Here is a 23,602-nt window from a genome sequence, read left to right on the forward strand (position 1 = left end):
TGGTGTGGGAACTTCGAAAAGGCGAAGGTGTCGCCACTTTTTCTTTTTTTTTTCTCGCGCGTCTTATCGCGGTAGTGGTGGTGCGCTACTGTGAGGAGGTCATTCACTAATACGAGAAAAATCGTTTTTTACTTTAGTGTCTCTTGTAGTAGTATCCTCGCATGATCACTTTCGACGACACTTTTACATTTTACGACATTTCGCGAGGCTGACGCCGAGCTTATGGTGGCTAGCCACCATACAGAACCTGTTCCGCTGTCTTGCACCGTGCCAGCTGTGCTGACACACCGTGGCCCAGAAATGGTCTCGTTCGAAGAGAGAAAAAAAAAGAGAGAAATAAAGGCAATAAAGATATAAAAAGATAAAAAGACAGCAAGAAATATATAGAGAGAAACAAAGAAAGAGAGAAAGAAAGAGGAAGTGATAAATACAGAGAGAAAGATAAAGAAATTAAGGGAAGAAATAGAAAGAAGTATAGAAAGAGTGAGAAAGAAATAGGAAATAGAAAAAGATGATAAAAAGGGATACAAGAAACAGAGAGAAAGGCCTCAAAGGGCTTTTCCTTCATGCTTGGCATATAGTGCGACGCTGCCACAATTTTTTTATTATAATGGTGGCCAAGGACCCCTGATGTTGCCTTCCAATAACTATTTACTTCCTGCCTGTATCCCCGGAAAGCAAGGGACCAAAGGCAGGCCGTTGTTATGAGAAATCATCGCTTCGTTTTCATTTTTGCATCCATTACGAAGCTTTTCCTTCAGACACGGCCAATAGAAGGGGCTTTGGTGACAATTGGCTACAATAATAGATAGCCCTGCGCATGTGCATGCATGCACTTGCAGCATGAACATGCTTAATCATCATGCAATAGTATTATATACGGTCCTCCCTCCATCGACACGAAGGACCTCGCTGGAAATGGGATTGGTGAAAAAGGGAAAGAAAAAAGAAATATCTCAAGCCAACATGTGGTAGTTGGTCTTCAACGCCCATTTTGCCTCTGCCTTCCTAATTTTACACCGATATTTACTGCAGAATTTTTAGCCAGTCTTGGCCTTTGGTGAAATGAGCCCGTCAATAAAATCTTCAATCACAATTAACGGACGCTTCCCTTGTGCACTTTGCTCACGACATCCTGTTCCTCCACAGTTTAAATCACTTGCAACTGAACACGGTGCACATTGAATTGGTTTGGGTATCTGGGCACACAGGCCTTGTTTTGAATAAAACGGCAGAAATACGGCTACATTCTACCTGCATCATCTTTCATCACGCCGCCAAGATATGACAAGCAAATGATGCCATGGGAATTCTCTAGATTGCCTACAAGAAATTCCCAAGATCACCTATTGACACCCTGGAAAAGTAGTTTGTCACACAAGGAGTCTGGCATTTGCAACTAAAAGGCTAAGCTTTCGTATGTCTCTAAATTTCTATTTAAGCACAATTGGTCTGGGACCCACTCCTGATTTTATTTTTGTTCTAGGAAAATATGATGACAATGTTTGCTTATTTCTTCTTGAAGATTTACTGTGTTAAGATATAAACCCTAGAAAAACCGCTCCACATGAGTACGCGAGACCTAATGCCTCAAAATTTACTGTCCCTGGCTGCGATGAATCTTGGGCACAGTGACAGGAGGCTTTGTGCAGCTGCTACTCAAGATATTGCACTACAGTCAATGTGATGCAAACTCTAAATAAGCAAATTTGTTTTCCTTTCCACCAAATTATTTTCCACACATATTTTATTAATATCTCAAGTCATTCATTATCCTCAAACAGCCACTTTGCCGCCCCTTTTTTTATTTGTATTTATGTATCACGATTCTAATAAAAATATTATTATTAAACAACATCTACAAAAAACTTCTTCGCTTCTACTTTAATTATTTTATTTTGAACTACCCTATTATGGGCCAATCCCCCTGAGTTAATGCAAGCCAACAGACCTCAGGATCCACATATACATATGTAGTATACCCAACCCGCCGACTCTTCAACACGCATTCAGTAAATATTCATCAAAATCTTAAGTTAGTTTTATTAATCTCATCACTGTGGGTATTTGTTATTAGTTTTTCTCCATACTACTGGCTGCTCATTGGTCAATCTCCCATTGCATGAGCCAATCTTTGCGATCACCATGATCATTATTTACAGGAAAGTACTGGCGTCTTGTGCGTGCATGGTCTTTCATGGAGTCACCTATTCTTGAGAGCTAATGATCTACCAATATCAATGTTCCTTTCTTACATTTAGCAAACCATCGCAGCCCAAAGATGCAAATAAGTTCTGCGGAATTGCGAATCAGTTCTGCGGAAGTGGTGGTGGCGGTCACATTGGACTCAAGTGATTTGACGAAAGCTCTTCCACGAGTGCAACACAAGTTCAGGCATAGTTTTTGCTCATCTCAGGATTTCCGGGCAGCCGAGTGAGATTGAACACAGCCCACTCCGATCACTAACGCTACACTTTCAAACCAAGTCGAAACCCACAGTATAAAGCAGATACTATACAACAATTAATAAAAGAAAACTTGGACAAATTTTGATGACAGTGAGCTAAAAAATTCTCGTGTTTAGTTCACACTGAGTAAATAGGCAGCAAGCAAAATCATGTGAACATTTGCAACTTAAATGAATTGCTTAAGACACCTTCGCTAATTACTGAGCACTCATGTAGCAGGTCATTTACTCACCAATGTGTGGCCAGCTCCAAGTCTCAGTGCACTTACATAGGGCTTCACATTTAGTTGTCCGAGATCTTGCATAGACAAGGCATGCCCAAAAGCATGTCACACTTTCATTCAAACAATCCAGAGGTGGTCACTAAGCAAAGCCTTCCAGCAAAATTCAAAGTGTACAAAAATGAAATGCCATAAAACTGCGTGTAATCACCTACTTTTCATATTTTGCTTATATATGCCAAATAGAATGGTTAACATAGTTCAGTTAAAGGAACACAGTTGTGGCTTTATCAAATTGCCGAGCTCTTTGCAGGTCACATGCCACTGTACGACCATACGCTACAACATACCACATCGGACTGCACTTAACGAGATGCTATTTAGTACGGTTCTGGACGCAGCTTCATTTTCGAAAAGCCAGTCTCAGCTAAATAAGGAGGAAATACCTTGAGGATATGAAGTGAATGGTATAATGTGTGCGATGTCCTTCCTCGCATAAATTATTCACCACCACTGTGAAGTCACAAATGTTGGCAACAACTAGCTTAAACCAGACTCATAGGATAAGTACTAAGTCCCTATCCTTTATTGCTCTTTTTTACACATTCTTAAAATTTGTTGAGACACTGCAGCAAGAGGTCTCTGAGCTGGGTTCGAACGGCGTAGTCACCTTCGCAAAATACATGCGTTGAGTGCTCGTCCACTTGGATGATCGTGTCTTCGTTCGGCTGAGCAAAGAAAAAAGAAAAAACGAAAACAAAGATCAGGCTATCAATCCAGCACATTAAGGGTGATGCACGCTTAATCCACTAGCTGTTTTGATATTTACAGCCGATGTCACAGTAATCAAGAAAAGCTGCTATGGGGGGCTAGTTGCTATGACTTCATGACTGTTCGCGCTGCCAGGAACTGGAAAAAGGACAAGTGGAAAAAAGACACACCCGGGATGATGCGAATAATGACAACTGGTATATTTCCGTGCCAGACACTCACTTATGACATCGAAGTGTTGAAGCACGCATCTAATCAAACGGAAAAAGAAATTACTGAAGCTCTTCTTATTCATACCAGCGAAGGCTCCATCAGCTCATCTTCGAATATTCTATCGCAAAAAGGAATTGAATTTTTAAAGACAGCCGGGACACTTTAGACAAGATTGCTTAGCAAGTGTTTATTTTTATGATATGTAACATGTGCTTTCTGGTTTCTGCTGTTTCTTTTTTTTTTGTCATTTTTCCTTTCTTCCTTTCTGTCGTACATAAGTAACTGTCTGGCATAGAAATAAATCAGTTGTTAGTACGTGCATCACCCTGCGTGTATCTTTTTCACCGCTTGTCCTTTCGTCAGCTCCTGGCAGTGCAAACAGTCATGAATTGCAGTAATCAAGTATTCCATGTCAATCGCGACACTATATTCTACTTACCAAATGAACAATCATCCCAGATGCGGTGTTCTCCACCTTGACATCAGTGAATCCAGCCTGCACAGCATTTAAATGAAAAAGAAAACATACAGTATATGCCATGTACTTTTGTCAAAAGGGCAGGGACCACCTCGAGACAACAGCCAACGTCTCTCTCTGTTCAGCATTGGAGCGCTGGGAACAGAATGATGGAACTACCAGAGGTATGGGAATCTAGCGTCATTACAAGCCCAACAGGCTGTGCTATATTATTCACTTAAAGAGACACTACAAAAGAAAAACAATTTTTCTATTAGTAAATTACTCTTTCACAATTCCAAAATCACCCCACCTGCTGTGAGAAGAGGCTTGGTAGGCGAGGAAACGTGCAAAAAGAAAATGCGGGTAGTGACGCCCCATTGAAATTCCCACACCAAACGTCGTGATGTCATATATTTTCACGGCGTTTACTAGGTCCTATGTAGTTTCTAGTCAGTAAAGATTAAGTACACTGTCCTCTGAGGGGTCCATAGACTTAAAAATACTTAGTTTCAGGAAATTTCGTTGAGCCAATGTCGCTAAAATGCGAAATATATACTTTGAAATCCGTGACGTCACGCGCAGATATTTTGGCGCGAAATTCGAAAATGAAACTTTAACCTTGATTTTTCTCCTCTATTAATAAACCTATGATGGTGAAAGTAATGACTTTAGAGTTCCCAGAGTACAATTTATCAATCTAAACTGATTGATTGTTCCTCTTTAGTGTCCCTTTAACCCTTTGAGGGTCGAATTTTGTCGCGAAATGCAGTCCAAAGATGTGTAATTTTTTTTATTGCTGAAATACATTCTTCAGACGATTCTTTTTAAGAAAAAAATTGTCTGAAATTTTTTTTGTGTGACTGTAAAGTGAGAAGAAATCATTTTCGTTGCTACATAGACATGGTTTATTCGTAGTAACCCCATCAAGCAAAATCCTAAAAAAAAAAAAACACTTATATGATACTTCTTAAATAAAAATTATGCATTGTATTAAACATAGCTCATAGACATACAAAAATAAGCAAACCAGAATACTTTTCCGGTAAAAAATGTTTGTACTGTAACACTAAAAGCTTTTCAGCGTGTGATAGTCTTTGAAGCATGGCTCCACACAGAGTGATCATCGGAGTCTGAACTCGTCAGAAAATCCTTGTCTGACGAACTGAAATCTAATGAATCAGATTCTGATTCGGCACTTGGGGAATAGTCCACATCGGAAGAATTGCCGCTCGACTCACTAGCAGCAGATCAACCGGCGCGTGCTTCCATAGCGTGAGCGAACTGTGTGAGTGAGCGCACGGAAGAAAACCCTGTGGTTGTGTGCCCGTCCGGAAAGCGAAATGAGTGAAAAAGCTAGAGTAATCCTTCGTCTTATCACCACCGAGACGGAGTTAGTTTTTCCGAGTCCCCAAAACAGGAAACACAACTACGGAGGCATCGTTTGTGTAATTTAGCGCTGCACGGAAACAGATGTAATTGCGCCCTGGGAAGCAATAAATGAGAGAGTCACAAGCGGTCACCCTTTGAGAGATCAGAAACCGGACAGCCCTCAGCCTTGCGGGCGCGAGAAGCGATAACATCCGAAGCCCGAAGCGTGGCAGCACATTAAAAGCAAGAGAAATGATCGAAAAAGGCATGCATTTTAAACCAGCCGCACCGCGGGTGTGCTCGGTGCGCAAGCGACAGTCGGTGCGCCACTTTGCGAAGCAAAAAAAAAAACGTAGGGACACCGGCGCATGAAAAAAATTCCACGTATTCCCAAAGTGTGGCAGCACATTCCAAGCAAGAGAAATGATTTAAAAAGGCGTACGTTTTAAACATACAGGTAATACTGTACAGGTATGACGAAAACCCTTTGGTGCCTGTTAGGTGATGCCGTACATGTACGCCGAAAACCCTCAAAGGGTTAAGAAAGCCTGTGCCTGCTGTACTGAGTGTTCAACATACCTTATCTAACTTCCTTGCGAATTCAGTGACGTCCAGGCTTCCCCACGTGTAGATCTTCGGGGGCGTCTGGCCGTTCCACTTCTTGCTTCCACTTGGTTCTTTCTGCAGGGGCTGCAAAACATCACTCAAACCATAAGTAACTTGTGCGGCAGGCTGTTCAGTCACATGGCCATTTACTAGGATACCATATTACGGCATCGACCAAACGCACCAACTTTTGTAATCAACTAAGCACATCTATGTAATTCAGCCAACTTACACAAAATCAACACCCAACTAGAATATTTTTTTACCCTCTCTAGCCTTCATGACAGTCAACTAAGAATGGTTATTCTTCAGAGAGAGAGGGAGGGACAGGCAAAGGAGGATACAGTGAAACCTCATTGAAACGACACTAACAGAAACCAGAAAATAATACTTATAATCTGAAACTCATAATATCCAAAGAAATCTCAAAGAAGCATGAAAATAGGCACACTCGGTGACAAGCTCAATAGCAAAGATTCGTGTGGCCTGGAGTGATACTGCAGTGTCTAACACGTTATGCGGAGCAGCATCACTCGAAGCCACAGAAACTGCTGCCAAAGTTCTCGTTGAATCTTCTATTCAACATTCATTTAAAAAGAAGTTCTGGACGTTAAAAAAAAAAAGAAGGCTGCTCCAATTACTGGCTGTGTTTTCTTCTAGACATGTAGTATATACTGCTGGAATAAGCCCTGCATAAATAAAGTTGCAAACTTTGATCACGAGAGTGATGGACTTATTCTGTGTGCCTTGCTCAGAGCACAGTTAGTTTGGCTTGAACAGTTGGATACACAGATCATGCCAATGTCTGTTTGAGCCAGCGTATAAGAATGTTGCTTGCTTTGAGTAAGTGTTAGGTTAGCTTGTCTAGTGCTGAGAAGAGTGCTGTTGTTTCCTTATGGATAAGAGGGAACTCTCAATGAAAGCACATGAAGTACCTGCAGAAAGTCACATGGAGTGGACTGCTGGCTATTCCACTGGTATAAGAGCACTACACATTTCCACAGTTAAAAACAATATGAAGTAGACACGGACAAGAAGGTACACAGGACTTGCCTGTGTCTACTTCGCGCTGTTTTTAACTATAGATACGTACCAACTGGCTCGCATTCACTCTCTTTTAAGCTACACATTTGAAGATGCTACATCAAGTGATAAATGAATTAGAAGGATGCAATCACACTGCGGAAGGAACCAACAGAATATGAATTTGCATATTAGGGTGCAGGGTACGAAGGCATCTGTTGGGGAATTCATATGAATTCTGCTAATCCAATGCCGGGTAACGCACAAGCGTTCAACGTCTTTTCACTGCTTGTTGATAAGCCTGTGGAAAATTAAAGGAAAAAGAGGATGTTGCCAGGGGCACGTGCAGACACTATTCTTGGAATAAATAAGCAATCGCCTCTATGGTCTTCTTCAACCGGTTTTTGCGTCTGTCCCTTCCGTTACATTTGGTGCCATGAAACCCAGGAGCTATACATGTCATCATCCTGGACCGCTGATGACGGAGGACTCCGCACACTCGATAAAATCATCACCTGACATGAAGCAGCCATTTGCAAGCCTGATAGAGAAGCGCAAGCTCGCCCGCCTTGAAGCCGTTTGTATTATCATGGAGGCTGTGCAGCTCCTGCACCTCGTGGAACCGGCCTCTTCAGAACTACTACGTGCCAAGAACGCTTTGGCGCATTCGTGGACGTATGGCGGGTATGACGGGTAAGTGCTACAGTATGATGGGTAACAGTATGACGGGTAAGTGCTAGATCACGTCATCGATGACTACGAGCGAGCTGAAAAGGACTTGAAAGAACCTTTCTCGTTTGAGGAGCAGGATTACCTCCCACCTTAATTTGACTCGTGGACAGACCATAACAGCGCCCATTCAAATCAATTGCAAAGATGGAGAACTTCTGTGCTGACTTCGTTGCCAAAGTACACGCAAGCAATGAAGCCTCTCCCATCTTAAAAGCCGTTTTCTCAAAACGACTTTTCTTGATTCCTGCTTCGCTTGTTCCGCTGATTTTTCAGTGACCGCTGGGTCTATTTCAGTTCCGTTTTTTGTTCTATATTCCTTGAAGCACAGTTCAGGGCTTGATATTCTTGCTTTTTCAGTATGGCCTTTTGATAATTAGCTATTTGACGAGTTGCACAAAGCCTCGATGCCTGTTGCACAGTCACCTCATGAAAAATGTGAACTAAAAAAAAATTTGTTGCAAATAAAAAAGTCTAAGAATGTCATGCCCGCAATCAGACATCTTAGAATGCATAGCACTTTGAACGAGTTTCCTATCGCATTTTTTAAGCGAGTCAGACTCGGAACAAGAGCAGAAGGTGAAATATATTGTACATCAAAAAGTTGTAAAGATATATCCATGAAATTTCTACAGTAGCATTAAAAAAACATTTCAAATAAGTGTGTCAATTTTCATCAAAATCCATGAAGAAATAAGAAAGTTGGTACCGAAAGCCACGTCCCCCCTTAACACAGGTTACGTGTGATAGTAGCAACATAGGCAACATTGAAACAGAGTTGTCTACAGCAAACTTAATGTGCTGCTACCACAAAGAAGAAGACCTGCTTTTCATGTCAGCAGTATCAATGGAAGACATCGCCACTGCAGCAATGCCCAGCTGTGACCAGAAAAGGGCACCTGCAGAAACAAATGTTCACACTTTTCAAGTATGCAGCTGCATCGCGAGACCTTGCCGAGTAAGCACTGCGTCCAGTGCCTTGAGGTAGTCACGAAGAGGTCCCGTTTGCAAACAGTCACCAGCAGATAAACACCGACATTCCAACAACTCAAAACAGAATATCCAAGAAAGGAGCAGTAATTATGCTTACAGCAGCAAACAACCTCCCTGAAAGAGCTGAAGGTATTGGTGCTAATCTTCTAGCCGTATATAACAGTGTTACACTGAGAAAAGACCTTGAAGAAATGCCATCAGCAAATGACACAACCAGAAAAACTCTGGGATCTTTCTCTCTGTCATACGAATGGTCGCTAGCTGATAACCAGAGAGAGTCACTGAAATATACACCAAATGCAAAAAGCGGAGCCGTCATGTGAGAATGTTGGCTATTGGTCTAGAAAGGACAACGGAAGACCAAAAGACAAAAGTTATCTTCACAAGAAAATCAAGAAACTGAGTAGTAGAACACAAGAGGAAAGCACCACAGTCAACACTTGCAATTCACTGCTTGTGGAATTGTATGAAGTGCCAAAGAAGAACGTGACAGAATAATCTGACAAAGGCAAAAGATAAAGTGGCTGAAAGCAGTGGTGTCCCTGATCGAGACAGCAGCAAAACAAAACGAACAAACTATTGGGCACATCAACTGTTCAGTCACAATACAGACGTCACAAAACCATACCTTCAACACAGTCCTTGCATGAGAACGTTAAGAGGAATGTGCACAAATGCTGGCAGCACTGATAAAAAAGCAAGCCTTTATGCATATCTGCATCGGACCCCCATGAACCTACAGAAGAGGCTTATATTTAGATCCTCAGCGATGATTTCGGTACATCTTTTCAACGTGCCCTTGAGAATACTCATGCTAGTGGATGCAAAATGACTAGTAACTACATAGCGATACGTTGAGCATGTTAACCACCAACCACGAACGCAAGCTAGAGCAGATGCAGCAGGCAATCTTGAACTAACGTCGCTCACTCAAACTCATCTTTCCCAACTGAAACGTCGACCTCCCAGACAAGATAGTATTCTGCCAATGAACTGCTGTGCCTCGCCATGCAAAAAACAAGGTTACCCAAACCCTGCTCATCGCTAGGTGGTTTGATACCTGTGGCATCCACGCTTATAGACAGTGACTCACCGAATTTCCCACTCTAAGCTTACCACCGTGGCCGGAAATGTGTTGGAAATTAAAGGAGAAAGAGGACGTGGGCAGGGGCACGCACAGACATTATTTTTGGAATAAATAAGCAATGGCCATCATGGTCTTCTTCGACCGGCTTTCGCGTCTGTCCCTTCTGTTACAAAGCCCATGCCACTCTGCATTTGCGGCAATGCAGGTAAGCTCTCGTCGTTGATTACCTCAACAATGCCACAGCTTAGCTCTGTAATCGACTATACAACCAATCCCAATGTTATGTGCTGCAAATGTATTACTCTTGTACAACACTTGTTATTATTTCCTTAATGATAGTCTTGATGCCATGTAACTGTTGTTTTTCATGCATTTATTGTAACATTTATTACTGTTCTTGTTTCCTGTCAAAACTTTCCCATCTATAGCACATTCCTTTCCTTCAGGATGATTCTCCTCCTTCCTTCATGCTTTGCATCACAAGGAACCCTTAAAGGGGAACTCTGGGGATTTTTCGATATTCACCGATTTCGATAAAATTTTCAGCATATGTTCTCTTCGGTGCCCTGATGATATGTGCCAAATTATACAACCGTAAGTCATTTAGTTTTTTTAGAAAACGAATTTTAATATTGGTAGCCAATTCCGGAATCACGCCTGTTGATACGGGCCCCCCTGTGTATGTGACGTAACGTGCCTACTCTATTCCGACCCCTCCTCGCCCAGCAGATGGTTGCAGCGCGCACTTTCTACGACGCGAGCAAAGTTGTTCGGCTTTGTTAGTTGCATTGCATGTTAGTCGTCATTGACATCTGGTCTTACAGTAAGCACGCACAATAATGAGCAACGAGGAGATCGATGCGGGGCACGTCAGCTACTTCACGCGCCTGCGGGTCGAAATCAAAAGACGATGCTTCCGCGCTCATATAGTAGCTGCAATCATCGCCGAACTCGTCACTGGTAAGTTGAGACGGGTTGCCACAGCGTGATTCTGCGTCATATGACATCGCCAGCTTGCTTTTCGCGTGATAGATGAAGCGCGTGTGCTATGCTTACAACCTGGCCAGCCGTGGCGGCATGTAGCGCACTTCGTGACGTCATCGCATACCCAGCATGGAGCAGCTCAGCTCCCTGTTTTGGTTTCGACTCATCGTTTATTGCTTATTTAAAATTACTGACGAGTCTCTCGGCAAAATGAACCACCCTTGCTTCTACAGGACTGTTAATACTATTTGAAAACAGCGTTATCTCAATATGGTCGAAAATGCACCGGAGTTCCCCTTTAAGGGTAAATGAATTAATGACATTCAAAAGAACAGATAAGCAGGCCGACCTGTCGTATCCTACGAATCCCAAGTGAAAAAACAGGCAGCTTACCTTGAGCATGCAGCGGTTGTTATTGACGTGAAGTGCGCCAGTAAGAGTTGCAATGCCCAGCCCACACTTCACTTCCACAGGCACTACAGACTCAGCCAGCTGGAAAGAAAGTGATGTCCCACAGTTTATTATACACACAGCACTTAGTCTTCTGCATGCAAACCAACAACAGGAGAAAAAAGAAAGGTGCATCAAGTCAAAGAAAGTGCGACTACGTACACCACTAGGTCATACCATACACTGCAAATCTATCCCTTCATTCGCTCAGATCACATGGCAACATAAATACAAGCTTGATGGCCTGGAGAGTTTAATAACTGAAATGCACGCAGCTACGAATACGCACAGAAAACAATACTAATAAGTTCAAATAATCTGTTAAACACAACTTAGATGGAAAAAACAAGGTCGTACTACCTCAGCAGTCATCTCAATTCTCTGGTACCTCCGCTGAACTGGAATGTGAACAATACTGCCACGTGTGTAGGTTTGTACCTCACATTCCTGCATCAAAAAGAAGTCATAGAAAGAAGTCAAGGTTACACAAAATTATATTTTGCAGATATCTACAACATGTGCTATGCTTTCATGCCAAGTGAGTTGTACTAGGCTTGCCACGCAAGACTACTACAGGGCGTGCACAAACCTATGGCAGCTTCAGCGAAATCTGGACTGGATTGAATTTATCATATCAATGATGAAAGCTTGTCACTGTTGTCGTTTTTGTGATGTACTCGGATTCAGTCCACAAGCAAACATTTAGTGAACTTCCCAGAAAAGAAAAGTGCACTTTAGAATCCGGTAAACGTGGCGTAAATTCCTACACACCGCTTCAATGACCAGGTCACTGCGGTGTGGCTGCAAGGGAGGTGGCAACGTGTACTGCAGGGGTAGAACGAGGTTGGTGGGCTTCAGGTCGCGGATGAGCTTGTTGGCCTGTACAAAGCTGAGACTCGTGTCGATGGGGAAGCACAGGGCCTGCACGCAGAAGAGACACACGCTGAAAGCGCTTGTCCTGTGCATCAGTGTTCCTTCTCTACCCTGTGTCGAATTTGTGCTTCCAGTATTAAGGATGCTGAAAGGGCACATTCCATCCATCCTTCTATAGACACTTTCACTGTTTGCAAACAAGGGGTCTGAAAGGCTTCCAATTTTGACCAGTGATGTAGCCTGCTAATTGTAGTGGGCAATAACAAGTAGCATGGGTGGCACAAAAGCAAAGTCGGCAAATTTTGAACGCTTTTTCATGTGTATAACCACAAGTTTGCGATTCAAAACCGCCGCAAGCGAGAAGTGAAGTAATAGGTATCAGTGTTGAGTCGTTATGCGCCTTTTTTTTTATCTGGAAGCGTAAAATGAGTCTTTCAGTGCACTGAAACAACTTGGAAACACGCTTTTCATGATGGTGTAGTCGACTGAGAAAGCACACGACCGGTGATTTCTTGGGGCTGCGCATATTCTACTGTTAACTGTGATAATGAAACCAATCTACAGAGGCAAAAATGAGCAGCAAGCCCTCACTGCACTAAGTGCCCGATAAATGCGATGTATCCCCACCACGGTAGGCACTACACGTAGCAACTTTAGTTGTACAGGTTCTGGATCTCATTCTTCCACATTTAAAGTTTCAAGATTTTTGAAAGAAAAAAAGATAATCTAACCTTAAATAATCACCAGAGTCAATATGTGCGCCAGCAAAGACACGTTGAAGACACGTATGTGCTGGTTCTGAATATTATCTTGTGCCCGTTGCACATGCAGCTTCAGCATTTTCTAAGCAAAGCCATAAAAAGGCACGCCTGTTACCCTCATAAACAGAGGAACCTGCAGCAATGAAAGGTTCAGTTACAATCGTTCACTCAAATCCTTTGTCCGCCATACAGACATCATCATCATCATCAGCCTGTCTACGCCCACTGCAGGGCAAAGGCCTCTCCCATGTTCCGCCAATCAACCCGGTCCTGTGCTTTCTGCTGCCACGTTATACCTGCAAACTTCTTAATCTCATCTACCCACCTAATTTTCTGTCTCCCCCTCACCCGTTTGCCATCTCTTGAAATCCAGTCAGTTACCCTTAATGACCACCGGTTATCCTGCCGACGTGCTACGTGCCCGGCCCATATCCATCTCTTCTTCATGATTTCAACTATGACGTCCTTAACCCCCGTTTGTTCCCTGACCCACTCTGCTCTCTTCCTGTCTCTTAAGGTTACACCTATCATTTTCATTTCCATCACTCGCTCTGTCGTCCTCAATTTAAGTTGAACCCTCTTTGTAAGTCTCCAGTTGCTGGGTAGAAGTAAAGCTTGCTGTCCGCAAGACATAGAAAAATCAACAAGGTGTAAAATATCGATGGATTAAAAAAAAAAGAACCTTATGGGTTAATATTGACTGCATTGCCTTTGTACCCTTCATACGAAAAGAAATTTGTTTTGTATCCGATACGATACATTCCAATTGTATCTTAAGATACTTCGATACATTCTCAAATTTGTTATTATATATCTATATAATGTAGCACGCCTATGCACGAAAATGTTCGCTTGAAAATGTATTAACTGCAACCAATTTTGTTTCATTTGAATGAATGAGTGTTACTCTCTCAAAAGTTTTGTACTTCTTGCTCAAGGTATATTAGTTTCATTCCGAAAGAACTTATTGGCGTTACTTTAGCTGCTTAACATGACAGCAATTTATGCTCTTTGATGATAGAGGTTTTTGCTTGTCGCTTTTGTAATTGATGGGAGTCGCTGCTCTGCTTGCCGACCAGCTAGCGGGATGTCATGTAATCATAAGAACTTCAATAAGAAGCCTCCGCACGATGGTGCAAATACCACTGTGGAGTTCTACCTTGCCCGTAAACGTATTACGGTTTTTGCAATAACGGATCACCGGACAGGCGTACGTCACCAAGAACATGTGCCGCCCAGAAACGATTCAGACGTATTGTACAGTGGCACAATGGCACAAAGCGCCACAGGACACCACCGCTATTCAGACTAATGCCACTTACAGCTCTGATTACCTGGTGATTAGTCACAGTAATAGAATATATGGAAGCCTAAACAAGGAAGACAAATATACCTAAGTAAAATAGGAAAGCAGTTGCGCATCAAGCACAGCGAATAAGCATAGAAACACTATACAAGCAGTGCCCCCAATAGTTAATAACAATTGTTGCGTTTGACGTCCCAAAACCACGATATGATTATGGCAGACGCTGTAATGGCGGGCTCCGGAAATTTTGATCACCTGGGGTTCTAAAACCTAAATATAAGCACACGGGCCTCCAGCATTTTCCCTCCATCCGAATGCAGCCGCCGCGACCTTCGGGTCAACAGTCAAGCACAATAACCACTAGACCGCCGCGGCGTGTAACCCCTAATAGCTGTGAGAATTAAGTCCAGTGCCTATAAAAGAATAGCCTAAAAGGGCTCGATGGGACGCTCATGAGAAAAACGGAGCATTTGGTATCACAATGTTTCTCGAATACCTTTGCTAACATATTTAAAATGGCTTCTAATAATTTGTGTTATTACAATAGAAACTCAATTTCGTGATTTTACTTAATAGTGAGCAGTATTTTTGTTACTGTATACGCCAGGCGTGCCCAGTGTATTATATATTTGCTCTCAACATTGCCTTTACATAAGAGTAAATTCAGGAGGACTATAAGTATGTAAACAGTAGCAGAAATGATGCAGACAGTTTAAAGCAAGGATAAATCAGAGAACGTATGCCTTGGCAGCACGTTAAAGGCATACTGCAGTAAGCAGACCAGAAAAAACTGTATAGAATCATATTGCTGCCGTTCGTCACGTACGCATATAATACCGCGCAGCATGAGACCACTGGATACAGCCCTTTTTTCCTCCTTTACGCTCGTCCACCGAGGTACACTTTGGACACTATGTTTGCTTTCTGCAGTCACAACGACGCTTGTATCGCGGAAACCCTCTGCCGGGTGGAGGAGGCTCGGCGCCTCGCCCGATTGCGTACTCTAGCTTCACAAGAGCACTATAAATCCCGGTATGATAGTCGACACCGTCAGGTCACCTACAATCCTGGTGACCTAGTGTGGTTATGGACTCCGGTGCGGAAACGTGGACTGAGTCAAAAACTCCTCGCTGACTATGTTGGACCGTTTGTTGTGACAGAGCGCCTTAGTGAGTTGAATTATAGGATTGCATGCCTAACTGCCAGTGGAAGACGGTCATTCAAGACCGAAGTCATGCATATAGCACGCCTGAAGCCCTTTACTCAGCGACCCTCCAACTGACTTCTCGCCCGGAGAGCTTCGTCTGCAAGATGAGCAATCTTAGCGGGTCTAATCTACAGCGAAAGAGTAGCAGCGACAACAACAATGGAGTAGAAAGGAAGAGAAGAACGACGTGCAGTACTGGCTGACACTCGCCGTCCAGTGCCTTACGAATAAAGCTCTCTAACAAACCTCGTAACGATGTGTAATGTATGGGATGGAAAAGAAGGACAGCTAAGAAAAAACTTGTGCTAATAATGAAATAGTTATTTTAAAAACTCTTTGAATAAAAGAAAACAAGATGCCAAGATAGCAGTTATGTGAATGCTTGTTTTGTTAGATCCAGCATCTGTACCGGTGGTGCTATAGCTATTGGAATATTACTTGCATATAAGTTAATCTTAGTGCATGTAAGTCAAACACACATCCACGAGATCCTTCAAATTGCCGATGTGTGAAAGCCACTAGACGCAAAGCAATCCCCCAAGCTTGCATTCTTCAGACTTCATAACGAAGCACCACGCAAGAGAAACTTCAATACTGACACTACAGCGGCATCACATTTGTGCGAAAAACGCCGCGCGCATTGGAGTACGCGGCACAGGACAGCTGCTAAGTGCCAAGTGTCAGGGCACTACCACAACTAAAAAGAAAAAGCGATAAAACGAAAGGTTGTCCGGGCGTTCGCGCGCTTGTCTATCGAGACGACGCGAGCACCACCACGTGACTCTGCTCCACCAATAGGGACGCACACAGCTCATCGTCTATCCTCGCTGGAAAACTCTGATGGAAATATAGAATAATGTCACAGCCTTTAGTTTTATCCTGGTGACTTAGTGGCAACACTACCAGCTTGAGAAGCAGCGTTCGCCCAACGTTTATTGTTTCGCACGATGGTGGTGCGATCGCAGTATCTTATATCTTAAGATACACGATACATTCTTCAATGTATCGGAAATACAGGTACTCATACACGTCTTGCGAGACGTATCGCGATACAGGTACAAGATATCCAAAGAGTATCAAGATAGTATCTAAGATACATGTATCTTCGATACTGTCCAGCACTGATGGTAGCGATACCTAAGTATATATTATAAACTACACAAAATAATGTTTGCAGCTTTATCAGCCACTTATATATAAATTGCAGTAAACTCGTTTACTAATTAAATCAACAAGCATGCAGCCACATACAAAAGGTAGATGTGAAGAACCTCAATCGACAATTGCAACACTTGCTGTCACAATGCTGGCATTATGAACTATGCAAGTGAAGAGTGAACGCTTTGAGCTTTCTCTGAGAAAGTACACAGTAAAAATCACTCATAAAATAATGTAAATGTTGAGGCCATACCTCTGCTCGTTGCATGCTGTGGCGGAAGTGATAGCAGGAGCCGCAACTACATCACAAACATCATGTTCAGGACACTACCTATTATAACGAGTTTGTCTCATGTAGTATCCGCCTAATCAACACTAATAAAATGCTTATTGAAGCCACAAGGGCACAAAAACGATATGAAACAAACACAACTAACCTTCATAGCCATGGGCTGAAAAGGTGCAATTGCTTCCGCCAAGTTGAAGTCGGGTTCTGAAAAAAAAAAAAAAAGCACATGAAAGAAAATGTCAGCAATTTACTTTCTTGAATGAGCTTCACTTACTAATGAATTAGCCAACGCACCTGTGAATATGACGACGTTGTTTGGTGACGGCCCCCAGAGCTCCATGAAGTGAACCACATCACCAAAGCGAAGAGAAGGGTGGCCAGCAAACACGATGCAAGGAGTGTGAAAATCAGCAGTGAATCCTTCAGCTGGAAAGAAATAAAACATAATTCAAATCAGAGGCATGCAAGGGAAGCAGAAACACCAGCTATTTGTACTTCCTAGGTCTAACGATACAATAAAAGAAAGGTTTGGAAGTGAGAGAATAGAGAAAAAGAATGTTAAAGCTACAAAGAAAATTCGCACCTTTGATGCTGGAAAAGGGTTTTAACCGGCCGCCACGGACCAACTGAGCATGAGGGAATGGCTCTTCAGGTATATACACTTTCGCTTGCTTGGCTGAGGAAAGCCTAGGTATTTAACAGATAGAAGGATACAATGTCAGGAACAACAGGTATTGCGCACAAATTTGAACGATTCTAACATGTACTTTTCTTTAAAAAAAAAAAGGACTACAGACATGAACGCAGTAAAACCTTGGTATAATGACCATCAAAATGACAAAAATCTAGATATACAGAAACATTCAACTCTTAATAACTTCATGTTCACAGAACACCGCATACCGCAAAATCCCGAGCAAGCACCGCCCCCACTACGGTCAAAGCTAATCCGACAAGATTGGAGGGGCGCTTGCTCGGTCACGAATCAAAATTCAAGATGGTGGCGGAAGAGCCGCGCGTGCTTCCAATGAAATGCGTTATTGAATAGGCATGCATTCATAGTCGTTATTAGCCCTCGTCAAGTGAATAAAAACAGTGAATGAAGCATTGAAAATGGCGAGAGGGCATGGGGGGGGGGGAGCTCCCCCCCCATTTGTGGATATTTCAAATCTCCAGAAAAAGGGAGGGGGACGCTCGCTCGGGTAGGGGCGCTTCCTCGGGATTTTACGGTAGGCTATATCCTCAATTCAATGAAGTGTGCTTATTTACTATATTTTGATACTTGTAACAAAGTTTCACTGCTACTGCAAAGGACAGCCAAGGCAATTTGCACAAAAATTTCCGATTGGCATGCTCTTCTTAAATTTATTTTTGAGGAGGCTAATGTTCATGCAGCACTGGAAAAAAAATTGTTGTTTAATTATCATTTTTATTTGCTTGTTACCAAGTACGTATTATATGTTTAGTCGTGAAACCCTGGTCAATTACTAGTGGCATTATCAATTTGTAATCCAGTTTTTTTTTAGTTTACTTTGAGTTTCTTGCTTACTTTGTTTCATTTTCTACTCCTGCTTGGGCCTGTTATAGCCTGCAGTATTGTGAAATAAACAATATAAAAAAATAAATAAAAATAAACTGAAAATACTCCTGGTGCCAGTGGTTAAACAGTTGTTAACATGCTGCTTTTGCGAGATTTTTTAAAATCAGGTGCAGGATGTTGCAGTATTGCCACCGATGTGGAGCAGCATCTTTTTTAAATGGAACTGGGAGGTAAAGGTGCAACTGAATGCATTCTTTAGACGCTTTTCATAATTGTAAAGCTAGCTTTCCTGCGATGCAGTTAGCCCAACTAATGGCGGCTAGTCACTTACTGCAAACAGCGTGTTCAAGTGCAGTGTGATTGCACTACGATATGGAAAATGTAGACCCAACTCTCTTGATATAAACACGCATGATAGAAAAGCCCTAGCACGTGCAACTAGGACTTCGTCTCCACTAGAAGGACGACAGGAGCATACCAGTTGGGCAGATATGCAGCGCAGGGAAGCGCACTTGCGGATTATGAAAAGGGTCTCGATGAGGAAAGGAGGTACAGGTGCTTCTACCACAAATAAAAGTTTTCATTTCTGGTAGGTGCACTGCTGTAGTACATTTTTAAAATGATCCGGACACCTTTTCTTTAGCTGCTTACAGTTACTTGCAGCACCGCTACCAAACTCCACAAAGTTATGTGTGTTTTCTGTGATAAAAACGCCAGGCCTGTGCTGAAACCGCAGCGGAAAAAACGGCAAGAGCGGCGTTTCTAGAGCCGGCTGTAAGCTCTCTTGGGGCTACTAATACAAGTACCCACTACGCCATAACTCACAATTTTTGTGAAGTTGGGAAGCACCTACTAAGCCATTATTCGTCATTCTACGGAGAAGCGAGGCACCAGCTACACGTTTGTAAGGCATTATGTGCACTTTGTTGACGCGACGACTGATGACGATGAAGAATTATGGCTCAGCCCTTTGTAATGGGTTGGAAGCTTTAAACGGCCCACCAGTTATGCAATTTGCATTGGGTGACGCCCGGTCGTTATTTCCCTCTCCTGCCATGCTGTATAACATACGTTGACGTGGGAGCGCGAGGGGGGGGGGGGCAAAGAACTTTACTGAGACCCCGAGAAAATGGATCATGCGCTTATGGGCTTCCTTGGCAACCAATACAAGTGCACTTGCGAGGAACCCGCTACGCTATAAATCAATGTAATTTTTGAGAAGAAGGGAAGCAGGCACTATGCCATTTTTCGTCATTCTACGGAGAACCATGGTATACCTGCTAAACGCATGTAAGGCATTATGCGCTTTGTTGATGCTGTGCCTGATGACGATGAAGCATTATGGCGGAGCCCTTTGTAATGGGTTGGAAGCATTCAACAACCTACTCGCGCAATTCGCATTGTGTGACGCCTGGTTACAGAATTCGCGTTGTGCGATGCTTGGTGCTTGTTTTACTCTTATACCACGCTATATTGCATATGTTAATGTGGTTCCTTCCCGACATGAAGCCTGTATAGGACCTATTTGCAAAGCAGTTTCAAGCACTGGCGTGGCTCCGAGGTTGAATGCTGGGCTCCCACGCAGAGGGCCCTGGTTCGAACCTTGTTCCGTCCTGGAATTTTTTTCTTATTTCGTTTTTTTTTTCTTATTTCGAGCGATAGTGGTTACGGACACCGGCGGTGGCGGCGGCGGACAACTACGGCGCCAAAAACGGCCGCTGAAATAATCTCATAACAGCTTTTGCTGTAAAACCAGCTTACAAGACTTCTGTTGAACTGATACAAAGTAATGACTGAAACTGGGAACGCCATAGATTTTACTCGTAAATTGGCACATTTACCGACTTCACTATGTCAAGGTTTAGCTGTATCCAGTTACTAGCAACTGTATCCAGTTGCTAGTGCAGCTAAGGCTGCACTAGCAAACACTCCAGTGATCTTCCAGCGTAATGAACCCGCTTTTTCGTTGGAGGCGGCATCTTCGCAGGCAGCGAAATCGGACAAAGCAATCGCAACACAGAGTTCACGTTCCACCAAGCGATTAAACAAACGCTCCACAAATGGCTCCACACATGCCACCATGTGCGCACAAGGCCGACAAAGCCAAGCACAGAGCCAAGCCAACGAACAAAACCCCATCAGGAATGCGGATTTGGCTATGTAGTCCGCGATAACGAGGAGGTGTTTCGGCAAGCCATCATCATCATCATCATTGTCGCCAGCCTTATGTTTTTTGTAAACAATGATGGTGGCTGCTTCTCAAGTGCGCTGTAGCGATAGTTTTGCACAATTTAAGTGTAGCATGAATGCATTTCAGTAGTTTTCGAATGTAGTTAACCCCTTGAGGGTTTTCACTGTACATGTACGACAGAAGCTTCCTGGTACCAAAGGGTTTTCGTCGTACATGTATGGCATAGCCTTTATTTTTAAAACGCGTGCCTTTTTCGATCATTTCTCTTGCTTGGCCTGTGCTGCCACACTTCGGGAATACGTGTAATTTTTTTCATATGCCAATGTCGCTCCGCTGTATTTTTTTTTGCTTCCCAAAACGGCGCGCCGGCTATCGCTTGCCCATCCGAGCGCATTCGCGGTGCAGCTGGTATAAAGTGCGCGCCTTTTTCGATCATTTCTCTTGCTTTGCATGTGCTGCCACGCTTTGGGAATACGTGGAATTTTTTTCATGTGCCGATCTCTCTCTGTTGTTGCTTTCTTTATGCTTCGCAAAACGGCGCGCTGGCTATTGCTTGCGCAGCTGAGCGCGCCCGCGGAGTGGTTGGTTTCATACGCGCGCCTTCTTCGACCATTTCTCTTGCTTGGAATGTGCTGCCACACTTCGGGAATACGTGGAATTTTTTAATGCGCTGATGTCTCTCCGTCTTTTTTTTTTTTTTGCTTTCCAAAGTGGCGCGGCGGCTTTCAATTGCGCATCAGAACGCGCGCCCGCGGTCCGGCAGGTTTCGGTTTCATCCTTCGGGTGGTTTTCTCTTCTTGCGCCCTCAAAGCTGATGGCTGTTTCGTTTCTAATCTCTCAAAGGGTGACCACTTGTTACTCTCTCGTTTATTGCTCCCCGGGGCGCGATTACATATGTTTCCATGCGGCGCTAAATTGCACAAACGACGCCGCCATGATTGCGTTTCCTCTTTTGGGGTCTCGGAAAAACTAACTACGTCTTGTTGGCGATAAGACGAAGGATTACTGTAGCTTATTCACTCGTTTCGCTTTCCGGACGGGCGCACAACCATAGAGTTTTCTTCCGTGGACTCACTGACGCAGTTCGCTTACGCTATGGAAGCGCGCGCCGGTTGCTCAGCTGCCGGTGAGTCGAGCAGCGATTCTTCCGATGCGGACTATCCCCCAAGTACCGAACTAGAATCTGATTCATTGGATTTCAGTTTGTCAGACGATTTTTTGACGAGTTCAGACTCCGATGACGATCAAGGAGCGACATCTGAAAAGCGTGCGCGGCGAGCCATGCTTCAAAGACTATCACACGCTGAAAAGTTTTTAGTGTTAGAGCACGAACATTTTTAACCGGAAAGGTACTCTGGTGCGCTTATTTTTGTATGTCTGTGAGCTATGTTTAATACAGTGCATAATTTTTATTTATAAAAAACTGTTAAAGTTGATTTACTAGGATTTAGCTTGATTTTACTACGAAAAACCATGTGTATGTAAAAACAAAAATGATTTTTTTGTCACTTTACGGTCACGAAAAAAATTTTAGACAATTTTTTTTCTCTAATAGAATCGTCTGAAGAATTTATTTCAGCAATAAAAAAATTACACATTTTTGGACTGGACTTCACGAAAAAATTAGACCCTCAAAGAATTAATGTTGCGAGAGCAGATTATTTGCGCACTCGTGTTTCAAAAATTTTGTTAACGAGGGGCTGCGGTATGAATATCTTTCGCAGTCGCGAGTTACGAAATGCATTGACTCCTATGGGCGTTCGCCGGTGCTCCGAAAATATTTCGCTGCGGTGAGAATTTCGTTCCCTCGGGATTTCGTTATCGCGGGTTTCGACTGTATATCAAACTCGGATATATCGAATTATTGGCTATATCGAACAGTTCAGAAATGCCCTTGAATTTCCCATGCAAAAGTATAAAGCTGGTGCACACGTATATCGAACTCCCGCACAGCGAAACATCCGATATATCGAACGCTGCACCGCGCCACACTCCAGGGGGTGCATTTTTTCTAACAAATGTTGGTCATATTCGGCCGCGTTCTGCCAAGTTCCGATTACTCTTTGCGTGCAGGTGATGAAAAGGCGATGTCATTGCATTACGTTGATCTGGTTGGTTGCGCAGCGCTTGAGAGTGCACCGGCTTGTTTGATGCGCGATCTGTGGGTTGTAACGCGCAAGCATAGTGTTTTTCAAAAGGGCCGATTGCCGAAGCCACCAAAATGAGATGAATGCGGAGACACTCGGCAGCCTCGTCGCAATGTTCGCATTCCCTTCCCTGTTTGTTCGCGCAAGATGGCATGCGGGCCCGAAAGTTGTGATGTATTTTTGGCATTTTCGGTTATAAAACATACATCTTGGAGGCTACGCTTTTTCTTGCTTTTCGCACCAAAGCAGCGACTGCTTGCTACAAAGCTACAAGTGCCATTGCCAAGATGTCGACAGTGGGGACTTGTTCCTTCGTTGTTTGTGAGCTGCGTTGTCTCTTGCGGCTAGAGGACTCATGCACTTCTCGCTTCGGTCCTGACAAATTCTCAGTCGGGAGTCGGAACTAAACATTGACCCGCTCGTACCGATAAAATGATGACTGGTGCTTGTAACGACGTCAAGCAATGCACCGCCATGAACTGTTTAGTTGAGGGCATTGGTGCCAGATGATGACTTTGGGTGCGTCATGACTGCTGACAACGGCATACGGTGCCTCAGTGAATTTTGCGACTTAGCATTTCCGGGCGCGCTCTCGGACGGGAGTACAGCAAGCGACTTCATCGGTGCAGATGATGACGTCGCCGTTTCTGACTGCATCGATGCCATGATCAAGGTTGACGTTGCCGGTGCTGCTGAAGTGGACCCATGCAGTCATGAAGGTGTCAACGCCACCGCTAAACAACCTCTTACCGCGCTCC

The 23,602-nt window shown here is 43.4% G+C and overlaps 1 protein-coding gene across 1 annotated transcript in view; it reads right to left on the reverse strand.

Annotated features, from left to right (window-relative positions):
- Positions 1-3,259: 3,259 nt before the first annotated feature.
- LOC119383588 (integrator complex subunit 9) overlaps positions 3,260-23,602 on the reverse strand; it is a 35,011-nt gene continuing 14,668 nt past the window's right edge. The window contains exons 11-19 of the mRNA XM_037651829.2: positions 17,550-17,653; positions 17,261-17,392; positions 17,115-17,170; positions 12,144-12,293; positions 11,733-11,819; positions 11,316-11,414; positions 6,080-6,190; positions 4,112-4,168; positions 3,260-3,416 (exon numbers count right to left, since the gene is read on the reverse strand). Of these exons, the coding sequence (XP_037507757.1) occupies positions 3,297-3,416; positions 4,112-4,168; positions 6,080-6,190; positions 11,316-11,414; positions 11,733-11,819; positions 12,144-12,293; positions 17,115-17,170; positions 17,261-17,392; positions 17,550-17,653 (916 nt within the window). The 3' untranslated portion in view covers positions 3,260-3,296. The remainder of the gene's footprint in view (positions 3,417-4,111; positions 4,169-6,079; positions 6,191-11,315; positions 11,415-11,732; positions 11,820-12,143; positions 12,294-17,114; positions 17,171-17,260; positions 17,393-17,549; positions 17,654-23,602) is intronic.

Source organism: Rhipicephalus sanguineus, chromosome 2, assembly GCF_013339695.2.
Source record: "Rhipicephalus sanguineus isolate Rsan-2018 chromosome 2, BIME_Rsan_1.4, whole genome shotgun sequence".
Taxonomy (NCBI): Eukaryota; Metazoa; Arthropoda; class Arachnida; order Ixodida; family Ixodidae; genus Rhipicephalus; species Rhipicephalus sanguineus.